Here is a 12997-nt window from a genome sequence, read left to right on the forward strand (position 1 = left end):
AAGGATCAACTGAACATAAAGAACAAAAAAGTAACTCTCACAGACAGAATTGGACTTAGAATAATATGTTTGTCAGTTATTGTATGTAGTTTATGTTTCATTTATTTCATTTTTACCTTCTGGGCAGTGGTGAGGATTTGATTTTGCTGTTTCTCATATCGCTCAAGCTGGCGCTCCAACTCCACCTCCCTCTGATCCCATGATAGCTGGCGCTCCTCTTGAAGCTGCGGAAAGGCCTTGTGCAATCAGCATACACGCTACACCCGTCTCTGCCAATGAAATGCAGTTCTCCATACTGAAAACACATTTATTTCGGAGGAAACTATTTTGGAGACCATGCTTCAGCCAAAGTGTGGTCACGCTTATAGCCTTGAAGATTAAAAACATTTATTTCTGCCACAAACATAGACATTTAAAGACTAAAAAATGAAGGTTCTCCATCAGTTTACAAGACTGAAAACAATTGTTGCTTTCATAAAGTCAGTGGACACACATGACAGCCATAATTAAATAGTAAATGGCCAAAACCCCATAACATGCATAAACAGCACTTTATAGATTTGTGTTTTATCAAATAATTTGATTTCCTGGTCTTTGGGCAGAAATGTGTTTGTAAACATCTCACATTTGTCTGCTGAGCGAGGTCTTCTTCCAAGAGAGCGATGGCGCGCTCCTGGTCTACCGCCACATTTTTCAGGTATCTGATTTCCTCCCGCTGAGCTCCCAGTTCTCTATTGCGCCTCAGTTCCAGCAGACGGGCATCCTCCACTTTTTTATGCCACTCCACTACCTGGATAGTTGAAGTGGGCAGTGATATGTGTTCCATTTTCACAATGAGTATTCAGGACCATCAAGAAACTGTGGATTTTTTTTTTTCCCCAGGTGGGCTTACATATGGTTCATACAGACCTTTTGAGCTCCTCTAGTGTCCTTCAGAGTAGCAATGAGCTCCTCTAATCCTCTGAGCTGAAGCTCCAGCTCCTGGGCCTTCCCCTCAGCGATCCTCCTCTGTTCCTCTGCCTGTTGAGCCTCCTGTCGTGTCAATTGCTGGTCATGCTGCAGCTGTATCATTGTTTGGGAGAACTTCTCCTGCTGGCTCAGGGGCAGTGCTCCAGAGAACTGCCTGCGCAGAGACTGTATCGTCTGCCGTAGGTGGCGGGCCCGGTGACGGCCCTCCTGTCTAGCGTGCCACAACGCCTGCTCCTTCTCATCCAGCTGCTGCTCAATTCGCAGCTTCTGGGCCTCCAGCTTCTGCAGACGGCTTTTGGCCGCCTCCAGTTTGCTCACAGCAAGGGTTTCACTCAGCTGTAGAGCAACTATGTGCTGGTGAAGTTTGGCAATGAGTGCTTTCTCATCAGACTGAGCCTGATTGGAGAATACAAGCAACGAGATGTTGTCATGAATGTACTGTACACAATGGAAGAAATTATGTTTTTTTTACCTGATAGTCCATGACCTGCCTCCTCAGAGCCTCCACCTCCTTCTCTCTGGACTGCTGCCTGGCCTCCAGGGCTGAAACCTGCATCTTGGCTATGTCAGAGACTTCCCTTAACCTGCAGATGACACAAGTGATCATTATTAACATGCTTTTGTCCCCATTATAACCACACACATTTTCACAGTAATGCAGTAATTGTACCACTTTCTATGAAGTCCATGATGTTCTGAAAACACTACAGGATGCAAGTTTACCGAATAATCAGTTTTTCAATTTCAGTATGAACTAGTATATTATAGTATATATAACGTCATGTCTGCTCCCTTCCTCTTTGTTTTCATTGTATGTCACACCACTGGCATAAAATGGCATCAGTGGACATAGGTCAGAAGGTTGAAATCAAACAGCATTGTGGTAGAGTGGACAGGGAGGACATGGCTTACTTTGAGGCCTCCTTCTTCAGCTCAGCTCCAACGGTCTCCAGCTCGGCAATGCGCCTGCGGTCAGCATCACTGACCTCTTTACTCACGCTATCTGCCAGCTCATCCCTGAGTTCTCGCTCCACTTTCTGCGCCTCCAGATTCTGCTTTGTTACCTGGCCACAACATCAGGTTCAGTACTGCAGCTTAATTAAGTTTATTTGATTTTGAACAGGATAGCTCAAAACTGGAAAATTCTTACACAGGAATAGCTACCTCAGCAAACTTTGTCTCCAAGTCAAAGTTGCGCTCCTCCACCTGTTTGAGGGTGTTTCGCAGATGCTCATACATTTTATGGGCATGCTCAGCTCTCTGCCTCTCATTCAGCTCCTTCATTTCCAGTGTGGTGATCTTTTTAGACACAGACACTATCTCACTGTTAGCCATGGCCTTCGCTGCTTTATCCATGCTGCTCTCCCCACCTGCGGAGAAGAAAAATACCTCAAGATCCCACATGGAAAATCTGTGCACAACTTGGCCTGTCATCATTAATCTGAATAAGAACAGACACAAGCAATAAACAAGCAAAAGCAGATTTCCTCTGTATTGTACACAATAATCAGGCAACATCCTATTTTCCAAACAATTTCACAGTGTACCCAGTGAGCTCATGTGTTCCCAGGCTTGCTCTAATGTGTGGAGCTTTTCCTTTGTAATCTCCAACTCTTTGCTCAGAGAACTGATGTGCTCATGAAGTGTCATATTTTCCTTCTACAGAGGAAAACAAAACAAACAAACAAACAAACAAACAAAAAAGTTAAAATGAACGTAAAGTTAAAGCAAATACACAGTCCTGTGAAAAACTGGGCTCTTGTGTTCCCCTACCTCTAAATGCTCCAATGTGGTTGTCCTCTGAACAAGGTAATTGTCTTTCTGAAGGACGTCTCGGTATTTAACGGTCAAATCAGTGTACTGCTTGTTTGCTTTCTCTAGTTCTGATGCAGGAACACTGCCATCCAGAGCCTTTTGGAGGGAAGCTATTTTGAAATCTGCCATTTCCTGTAAATGTGAGTTATGAGTTGATCAATAATTGCATACAATGCATAACAATGAATGCAAATTATAAGTCTACCAACAAACCTGGCAAAATGACTACATTTAAACTGAGATAATAGTTCAAAAGCAAAAAGATTGCAAAACATGAAAATAAAATGACTCCCTTGTGATTTGAATACTTTCACAAACCAATTATCCACTAGGTGGAAAACCATCAGTGACCTTGACCTAAGACTAAAATCAAATCAGTATGAACAAAATTTGAAGAAAACCCCAAGGTGTTTATAATATTCCATGTTCACAAAAATGTGAGGTCATTGTGATTTTGACCTTTAACAGGTGAGTTCCAATCTGTTCATATTTGAGTCCAAAAAAACAATTCAACCAAATGTGAAGAAATTCCCTAATGGTACATTTGAGGTATCATGTTCTCAAGAATGGGGGAGATGGATGGATGGACAACATAATGCCTCTGGTCACAACTGTTACTTGGATAGGGGAATAAAGCAGTCCTCTGTTGTACAAGACATACAACTGACATATGCAATAATCAGTCATTTGTATTTAAAAGTAAACCGTTTTGACTGCCAACTTTCAATCATAATAACATAATAATAAGTTATATATTTGGTTTCACGTTGGCTTCTTTTCATGAGCTGAATAGGGGCGCAATTGCTTGGCAAACTTGCAATAAATTACTTTATTCTTTTCTCGCTTTACTCATTGGCCACAAGCAGTGATGAGTCTCAATGTAAGCAAAAACCTGTCTGCTTTAAATATATCATTTGAGTTATTTTGATTTATGCTGTAACTAAATACAAATGATCTTTCATATCTTTCAGTTCTTGCATCAAACAAGAAAAAACGAATAAGATTATACTGCAGAAGGAACGTGCCCACCCAGAATGTTTTAAGTGAAAAAAAAGCAGAAATTCCATGAAATCATGTTACCATGCTTGGCCAGAAATTATTCCAGCAGCTGGGATTCAAGCTGTGAACTCAGCTGTGTGACATAAAAATAGGTTCTCAGACATCTGAGCTACCAAACACCCAACTGTTGACCTCACGTATTTTGTACAAAACCAATGTTTTGCTTACAGAAAGATTACTATGGGATATGTCTACCTTAAACCTCTGTAAGTAGCCAATTCGCTCAATGACGGTGGCCTCCATTTGAACAAAGTCTTCTCTCAGCTTGCTGTTCTCCTTCCTCAGATGTTGCTCGAGCTCCAGCAGTGTGGTGTAGCGGCGTGTCAGGGAATTCTCATTCACTCGCAGAACTGTCATCTTCCTGGCTGCCTCTGAAATCTGCCTCCTAATCTCAGTAGGCTCTTTTTCCAGAACATTCAGCCAATGCTGGGGGTAAACCATTGGAAAGAAATATTAACTTTAGGCAGAGCAGCCATAGGTTTAGAATTACAGACAAAAAGCTGATCTGAAGCCTACTTACAGTGAACTCCTTGATCTTCACTGCATCAGTCCCCTTCTGCTCCTCCAACTTTGTTTTTGCTGCAGTCAATAAATCTCTTTCCTTCTGCCATGAATCCTTCTCACTAAGAGATGGGGAAGGATCAGTACTTGGCATAACAGCTCTACACATTTTCAAAGTATTGCTCCTTTGCAACACATACCTTTGGTATTCTTTATACAAAAGTCCTTGTTGGTGGCGAATCACAGCAAACTTCCTCTTGTACTCCTCCAAACTATGTCCTAGTTTTCTACATGATTCTTCTTTGTTTTGGATCTCCTGAAATTACATTGGTAAGAAATTACTGTGAACATCAGTAAAAGTGAAATATAAAACAGATGACATGTCGACAATAAATGTTTCAAACAGACCTGTAAAAGTTGGACAGCATATTCATTTAGAGAGTTGATAACTTCTACACTGGAAGGTGCCAGCTCTTCAGGAAGTCCCAAGGTTGTAAAGGCCTGTTTGTTTCTGCCAGATTTCCTGAGTGCCTCCATCTCACTTTCCAAACGGGCAACCTACCAGAAAAAAAAAAATATTTTGTGAAAACAAAATGAACTTCCTTACAAAAGTCAGAATTAATATGTATATAGGCTAATGGTACTACGTATGGTACTGTGGACAGCTATTGTAACAAACAGTATTAAGAATACTTTTGTCTATTTATCTTGTGGATTATGTCAGTATTTCTGATACCTTTTCATTTGCTTTCACCAGCTGGCTCAAGGTATTAGCTGCCTCTTCCCTAACCACCTTCATTTCTTGACGGAGCTCATCATTTCGGCCAGTCAACTGGTTGACTTGAACCTTCAGGTGTTGGCCGGCATCTAAAGTTCCCTCAGAGTTTTTCAGTTCCAGTGCCTTAAATAATGATAATGATAATAATATAACACACACAAAACATGAAGGTATTGGGAGTAAAATAAAAGAATGACAGCTGTCTGCTTGTTGGCACTGAACTTACACTAACAAGCCTTTCCAAGCTGGGAATGTTAACCGCCATCTGTGCTGGCGATGTCTTCTGAGCTTCTTGGATGACCTGAAGGATCTCCTTCATGCCTTGCTCGAGCTGCTTATTTTCCTTCAACATTTCATTAACTGAAGGACAAAATAAATTGTTGAGCATTTCCCAAGCATTCAGCTTAACAGTCTGAGTGCGGAGGAATACTCACGTTTAGCTTTGAATTGAGAAGACTCATTTCTCTTGAGCTCCAATTCCTTCTCTTTAATGTTTAGCTCTTTATTAAGATGCTCATTCTGTGGTGGAAGTAAATGAGGAAAAAAATGTGTCTGCTAAATTGTCACTATTACATCTCCTCTCTACTGAAATACACTTCTTTTGGTGTATCCCAGTCCCTGTAGCAGCAAAACAATTGCACAGCATGACGCTGCCACCACCAATTTTAACTGCAGGGATGGTATTAATTAGGTTAGGCTTAGTGACTGCTTCCCTCCACACACATCATTGGGAATTGTGGCAAAACAAATCTTTGTTTCTTCAGACCAGAGGATTTTGCTTATCGTAGTCTGAGAGTCCTCTCCGCAGGCAGTCAAGTACCCTTTAGGGAGAAACTGCTTATGTCAGGGCACTGTCCTTCTGCACAGTTCTCCCATCTACGCACAAAGGAGCAGGTGGTCTGAATACTTATGTAAATGTGGTATTTCTGTTTTCTTTTATTTAATAAATTAACAAAACGCCTCATTTTGCCTGGTCACTGTTGAATATTGTATGTAGTATTGTATGGGGAAGTAGCTTAAGGGTATGACATGACTATCACCCACCTACCACAAAGTTGGTCGGGTTTCAAACTCCACTTAAAACCACTGTGTCTCTGAGCAAGACACTTGACTGTGAGTTGCTCCAGGGGGATTGTCCCTGTAAATTCTGACTGTAAATCTGCTAAATGCCATACATACAATTTAGATCAATTATGGAAAATTATTGTAGTCCTAGACACAAACCAAGGACAACTTGAAGGGGCCTGAACATTTCCTGAATGCACTGTATTCTTCAATAAACTACTGGTGACCCTTGAATCCAATCCAATTGTAATAAAAAATAGAAACATAAAACAAGGTTAAACAACTAAAGTTCATACCAACTATTACAGTAATACTAAATCATAGTAACAATTTCACTTAGGAGTTCAACAGACATGATGAAACAGGAAAAGAAAACCACAGTGGTTCCTTTCAAAACTTTCATTGTTTTGGCGCATATATGGCTGAACTGAACAGAATGGCAGTGTTTTTACATTTTTTCTTTGAAATGCTGTATATGACAAGCTATATATTTTTGTAGTTACTAACCCCTGCAGACAATCCAGCCCTCTAATAACACTTGTATGGAGATGGCTTATTATTCCATGATTTTTAATAACCAAAGATACTATAAAACAAATTGGACAGTTGGGATACCTTCCGTTTGACCTCTTCCTCCTCACTGGATTTGACCGTAAGCTTCTTCTGCATGGATCTGATGTCATTCTCATCATCACTGATCAGGGAACTACTCAATATTGTGATACCTAAAAAATAAAAATAAAAGTTATAAATTATCTTCCTGGATACATATTTGTTTGAATCCTGAGACAAACAAAAATTCCAGTCAGGACTACACTTTGTGTAAAAAGCTAGTCTAAAAAACTACAACGGTGTTTACCTTTGTCCTTTACCACAGCTCTTAACTGTTTTTTAATTTCAAGTCTTTCCTCCTCAAGTCGTTCAATCTGCAAATGTGTGGAGAAAATATTACAAAAGAGTGGAACCTGGAAATTTGGCCATAAATCCTGAACTGTAGAGAATACCTCTTTGAGAAGCACTTGATTTTCTGCTTTGTATTGTCTTTCTTTTAAAGCTTTGGATCTTCGGAATTCTGTTAAATCAACTTCTTCCTTTGTGTCTAAGCCTTCAATAAAATGAAGCATATTTTAGGATACAAGGTTAGAAATTATACTTGAGAGAATTAACTAGCAAAGACCAAAATTAAGACTACCGGAACTTTAACTCACCAAGCCTCTCTCTCAGGTCCTCATTTTCATCCAAAAGATCATTAATTTTCATCTGGAGTTTGTTTATCTCCCTGGTCAAGGCTTCTACCTCATCATCTTGTGCCCTTATCTGGTTTTTGCACTCTTTGATCTCAGCAATGGCAGCTTCCAACCCATCTGTGCCCTGAAAGTAGTCATGAGAACGATATATTCCCTCTGATCCTGAGCACCAAGAGCTAATACAGTAGTACACAAGAATGAGAAGAAGTCTTCAGTAATTAGCTTAACATTTAGCAGATCCTCATGACAGTGCCGGATTTCAACGGCAGATGAATTCCAAGTCCTTTGGCAGCTCAATTGACCACATCAAACTTACAGCTTCGTAGATTCTCGTTCGGCTGAGGGCATCACTGAGTTCTTTGTCTTTGTCTCTGGCATCTTTCTCAGCCAGCTCCGCTGTGCGTTGTGCTTCCTGTGCCTTCCTCTCAGCACGATCAAGTTTAGTTTGCAGCTCCTCCATCTTTCGCTTCTGTATGGACGATGGAAGACCTGGAAGGTTGGATAATCAGGGCTCAGACATGTAAGAAAATTCTGACAGGCTGTAAATATGAGAAAACCACAAAAGCCTAGCAATCAATACAGACAGGTCCACATATTACATATTATGTGTATGAATATAGTAATGCTTTTGATTCAAACCTCTGTCTTTGATCAGGGGCTTCTTGAGTTCTTCAATCAACTGGGCATTTTTCTCCATTTCTCCTGTGTACTGCTCTAACTGTTCTGTCAGCATCTTGATTTGATTGTCCCTTTCTTGCACAGCCTAATCCCATTACACATGCATAGTATTTCAAAATGACATACAAATATACTTCATTATTCATGAACAAGGCAAACAAAACATTATTTAAACAAATGAAAATTCATGAAGAAAAAAAAAAAAAAAAAAGATCAGCAAATACTCACACCACATAGTTCATAAATGACCTGATCCATCAAAGAGATGAGTGAAAAAGAGAAAGTAGTAGTGTGCTTTAAAGAAGCTTAGCAAATTAATGAAAGATGGAAACACAAGCAAGAGGAAACAATGGGGTTTAAGTGTTGGGACTGAGTATTAATGGAATACTGGTGTTAAGCATTAGGTGAATACAGGTGTTTCTGAGGTCTCACCCTGTACAACAGGAGAAGCTGGAAGGCAGAAATACAATCTTGCAAGCCAATTTGGCCAAGTCGCCAGAGATTTGATTTGGTTTGCAGAATATTTAAAATACTACTATACCATAATAGAATATTTAAAATATATAAAAATATAAATGTCAAAATGGCTGCAATAGTGCTTAATAATAGAAGTGGTCACAGGAGATGAAACTGCATACAACATATGCACCTGAGATGAGTGGGATGCTAGCAATACACATTTGAACACACAGACCTGCTGAAGGGCTATAATATTGCTTTTGTCCGAGTCAAGCTGGGTAGCACGCAACTTCTCTCGCAGCTCTCGGATCATCTGCTGGTATTCCATGATCTCCTCATCTTTAGCAGATAGCACTCTCTGAACACAAAGAGCACACATCAGCATGAGGATGGCTGATATTTCCTAATCCAAAATGAAGACATTTATCATTATTTATATCTTGACTAATTTTTTTCCAAAACGTATGCCATTTTAAATAAGAACGCACTGACTGCATTACAATGCAGACTTACACCAGGGTCTAAACTAAGTGAATGCAGCAAAACTGCTCACCTTCCATTCCTCCACTCTTATAGTGACATTACTGAGGACTGTGTCGTCTTCAACAGCCCTACTGTGCATCTGGTCATTCAGCTCTTTTGCCTGAACCAGCACAAAAATGAAACAGAAGGTTGTTTTTTGATGGCCTGTCACGGGAGGATGAACCACAGAGACCTATTGCATTTATGGTACTGTTTACCCAAAGAACAGCATTTTCTTTCTCTCTCCTTAATTGGTCCATGACCGCATCTGACTGCTGAACCACAAGCTTCATTTTGTTGTACTCATCAGTCATCATCTCCATTTCTTTCACTGACTCCTCCAGGCTCTTCTGCATCTGCTCATTCTCTGTCTTCAAGTGCTCTATCTCCTCCTCTGCCCGCTGAAACGTAACCAAACATGACAGACATTTTGTGCATTGATAAAATCAATGCATCAGATATCTTATTAACAACAAGATTTTGGCAGCATGATGAACCTGCAGGTCCTCCATGCACTGGTAGAGCTGCCGGTTAGCAGAGTTGAGACGTCTCTGGGTCTCACTGGTCTCATCCCTTGTCTGAACTGGTTCCTTCTGGTCCAGCTCTCTACGGTAGAAATCCACATCCTGCTGGAGTTGCTCCACCTGAATAATGTGTATAATAATAAAGTATAAAACTAATTATTAAATGTTCATTTTCAGACTGACACAAAAAAATATTTGAGAGAAATGTTTAGCTATTTCATTTGAAATAAAAAAAATTAACTCTTCTACATATCTATCACCTTACCTTTTTCTTAAACTGCTTAATCTATGCATGCAAAAAAAAGAGATGGAATCAAAATAAAGATGAGAATAGAAAAAAATTATATTCTAACTACTATAGAATGTGATGAAATGAAGTGAGGTGAAGAATTCATAAAGAGTTCTGCAGCACATTCAGACATAAAAGTGCAAACCAAGCACAAAATCGTAAAAACTGAATTAATAAAAAAAATACACACCTCTCTTTTTAGTCTCCTGTTCTCACCTTCAGCTTCTTCTGCTCTAAGTGACATCTGGGGTAAAAAAAAATGGTAAGAAAGAGTTGCCGAACAACAATGCATGCTTAGCAAAGACACCATCAAAAGACCTAACACATACTTCCTCATTTGATTTTCTTTCTTTAGTCATCTCCTTCTCCAACTGCACCAGCTCGCTCTCCTTGCGCTCCAAGTGACCCTCCAGTTGCCGGATTTCATCGCGAAGGAAGCGGGTGTCTCTCCCCCCAGTAGCACGATGGGCCATCTGTACAGGAAATGTAGTAAATACGGCTTAACCATCTGTAAACAAGGACAAAGCACTGAAGAAAGGCAGTATTTTAAATTGTTCAGTAGTTGCCACAGACTGCACAACCAGCAATCAAATCCAATCTTTTGCAAAAAAAGTTAAAAAGAATACAATACAATTGGCAGTAACAAGAAGAGATGAGTTAAGAGGAATTAGCCTAATCCTCTTATGGTTGTGGTTGTCTTACAACTGCGCATGCTTGTTCTCTGAAACATCTTTTCTCAATATGGCTGGGCAATATGACAATATGTCAAGATAACAGAGTTCCACAAATGGCAATTTAACATACTTGCAATGTATAAATGATGTCAAAAATATTGTCATGCTCTGATGATATGTCATGTTGTATTGTTTCTGCTTATCCATTTAATATTGTATATTAAATGGATAATGCATTTTAACCTCTATAATTTTTATCCTTGGCTTTTGTGCATGAGATCACTGTGTGTGTGTGTGTGTGTATAGAGGAAGAGTGAGAGAGAAACACATGAAACCAAAAACAAACACTAACTTTTTCATTTGTTTTTTGACATTTTTATTTCACTGCTTTACTAGCACAGTAAACCAGTTTAATTAAGATCACACAAACAAAATGGACAGTCTTACCTCCAGTTCATTTTCCAACTGTAGGATCTTGTCTTGAAATTCCTTCTCTGCAAAAAGTTTAAATTGTGACACGCCTCTTGATATGCACAAAGTACATACGCACTTTGCCTAATTTAAAATAGTAACAATAAAAAAAAAAAACATGGTCAAAATAAGAAAGATAGTTACCAGTTCTGGCTTGATCAGCACCGGCTTTATCAATGAGATCATATGCACAGTTCACTTCTTCCAGCTTTGCCTGCAGAACAGTTTTTTTTGTTGTTGTTTTTTTTTAAAAGCAGATCTCGTGATGCGTTCGAAGCCACTTGTACAGAACTATATTACAACCAATTTAATAACTGGTCTGTAGCTATTAGGCAAAGTACTATTTTTTTATAGAAGAAAAAAACTGCATAAAAACCTTCAATAATGACTGTGCTATTATGAAAAGCTGGACAATTGCTTTTGAGCCTTTTCCTTTAAAATCCCCCTGTGTTACCTGAAAACAAAAAACAATGAGCATTTGTCAGTTTTGTAAGCACACTGCTAACATAAAAATGATGTATTTTGATTCCATTTTGTTTAGATTATCTGGTATTATTGTAGAGGCACACAAGCACTGGTTGCTTCATGCATGTTTATAAGGTTTAAATGTCTAAATGCCCAAAATGTAACAATGGCACACTGAGAATCGAAAAATCTTCCAAAAGTCTTTCTAATATACAGTACAGGCTCACCTTCTCATTCAATGTGTTTTCTTTATTTTCATGACCATTTAGATTGGTAGATTCTCACTGAAGGGATCAAAACTACGAATAAACACATGTGGAGTTATGTACTTAACAAAAAAGGTGAAATAACTGAAAACATGTTTTGAATTGTAGTTTCTTCAAAATAGCCACCCTTTACACTGATTACTGCTTTGCACTCTTGGCATTCTCTCGATGAGCTTCAAGAGGTCGTCACCTGAAATGCTTTTCCAACAGTCTTGAAGGAGTTCCCAGAGGTGTTTAGCACTTGTTGGCCACTTTGCCTTCACTCTGCAGTCCAGCTCACCCCAAACCATCTTGATTGGATTCAGGTCCGGTGACTGTGGAGGCCAGATCTCCACTTTTTGTTAAGTACATAACTCCACACGTGTTCATTCATAGTTTTAATGCCTTCATTGAGAATCTACCAATGTAAATGGTCATGAAAATAAAGTAAACACATTGATGAGAAGGTGTGTCCAAACCTTTGGCCTGTGCTGTATCTATGTCGCTCAATGGCATGGTTTTGGTAGGGTGCTGAGGATGTGACCATTTTCGAGACTACACGACTGTGTAACAGTTTAATGGAGAGTTCTATTTACTAGCTAATACATTTCAAGTTTGTACCGTCATTAAGATGTTTGCAAGCCCCTCTGCATCCTCCTGCAGAGTCTCCGGGTCCACCTCCATTAATTTGCTCCAGTCCGCCGACGAAGGCATTTCGTCAACCCGGAACTTTCCTGTTTACTGCCTTTTTAAAAGCTGCTCCAGCAGCAGCGAGCCCAAAAGAACACAAACAGCTGTCAGACCCTGTTAAGAAGGAACATATGGATAACATCCATGGTTCCGATAAAGATTTGTGCAGATATTGCTCGGAAAGTGTTCTTGGAACGGAACGGCGGTTAAAATAACATGTCGCTCATGAGAGGTTCATCAAACTAGAAAAATGCTAAAAACACGCTGCGTTGAAAATTGGCTGTGCAGTTCTTCAAAAGTTTTCAGGGTGCTTACGGGTTTCGTATTATTTCGAAATGGAAGATTAATAAGCGCTGAAAACGACCGCCAACGTATCAGAGCAGAAAAAACAGTCTTCAAACACGAATTTCACGCTGAGATGGTGCACAGCGAGCGCCATAGCAGCAATAGCGGCTGTTGTGTTGCTAAGTGACGGACTAAACAGTCGTATTCACGTTCCCGCCAGCGATTTACGTTATTGTCGTAAAAGTGCTGAAACGATTTCAT

At 39.6% G+C, this 12997-nt stretch overlaps 1 protein-coding gene across 13 annotated transcripts in view; it reads right to left on the reverse strand.

The window, feature by feature from the left end:
- The window catches only part of cep290 (centrosomal protein 290), a 27595-nt gene extending 14667 nt beyond the window's left edge, over nt 1-12928 (reverse strand). For 4 of the 13 annotated variants that reach the window (XM_028957709.1, XM_028957708.1, XM_028957699.1 and 1 more), the window contains exons 1-33: nt 12383-12928; nt 11428-11505; nt 11196-11265; nt 11028-11074; nt 10236-10379; nt 10097-10150; nt 9883-9903; nt 9591-9737; nt 9312-9494; nt 9125-9214; nt 8807-8929; nt 8341-8361; nt 8074-8197; nt 7751-7923; nt 7396-7558; nt 7192-7292; nt 7047-7113; nt 6803-6912; nt 5557-5641; nt 5349-5482; nt 5081-5245; nt 4753-4902; nt 4545-4660; nt 4364-4466; nt 4039-4269; nt 2743-2916; nt 2517-2628; nt 2134-2339; nt 1882-2033; nt 1442-1553; nt 910-1365; nt 626-790; nt 117-224 (exon numbers count right to left, since the gene is read on the reverse strand). In XM_028957709.1, coding sequence (XP_028813542.1) covers nt 117-224; nt 626-790; nt 910-1365; nt 1442-1553; nt 1882-2033; nt 2134-2339; nt 2517-2628; nt 2743-2916; nt 4039-4269; nt 4364-4466; nt 4545-4660; nt 4753-4902; nt 5081-5245; nt 5349-5482; nt 5557-5641; nt 6803-6912; nt 7047-7113; nt 7192-7292; nt 7396-7558; nt 7751-7923; nt 8074-8197; nt 8341-8361; nt 8807-8929; nt 9125-9214; nt 9312-9494; nt 9591-9737; nt 9883-9903; nt 10097-10150; nt 10236-10379; nt 11028-11074; nt 11196-11265; nt 11428-11505; nt 12383-12475 — 4278 coding nt within the window. In that variant the 5' untranslated portion in view covers nt 12476-12928. Of the gene's footprint in view, nt 1-116; nt 225-625; nt 791-909; nt 1366-1441; nt 1554-1881; nt 2034-2133; nt 2340-2516; nt 2629-2742; nt 2917-4038; nt 4270-4363; nt 4467-4544; nt 4661-4752; nt 4903-5080; nt 5246-5348; nt 5483-5556; nt 5642-6802; nt 6913-7046; nt 7114-7191; nt 7293-7395; nt 7559-7750; nt 7924-8073; nt 8198-8340; nt 8418-8806; nt 8930-9124; nt 9215-9311; nt 9495-9590; nt 9738-9882; nt 9904-10096; nt 10151-10235; nt 10380-11027; nt 11075-11195; nt 11266-11427; nt 11506-12382 lie in introns of those variants that run through there. The other 9 variants (XM_028957705.1, XM_028957706.1, XM_028957710.1 and 6 more) reach the window with 6 other exon arrangements.
- Between the last annotated feature and the right edge of the window lie 69 nt (nt 12929-12997).

Source organism: Denticeps clupeoides, chromosome 17 (assembly GCF_900700375.1).
Source record: "Denticeps clupeoides chromosome 17, fDenClu1.1, whole genome shotgun sequence".
NCBI lineage: Eukaryota > Metazoa > Chordata > Actinopteri > Clupeiformes > Denticipitidae > Denticeps > Denticeps clupeoides.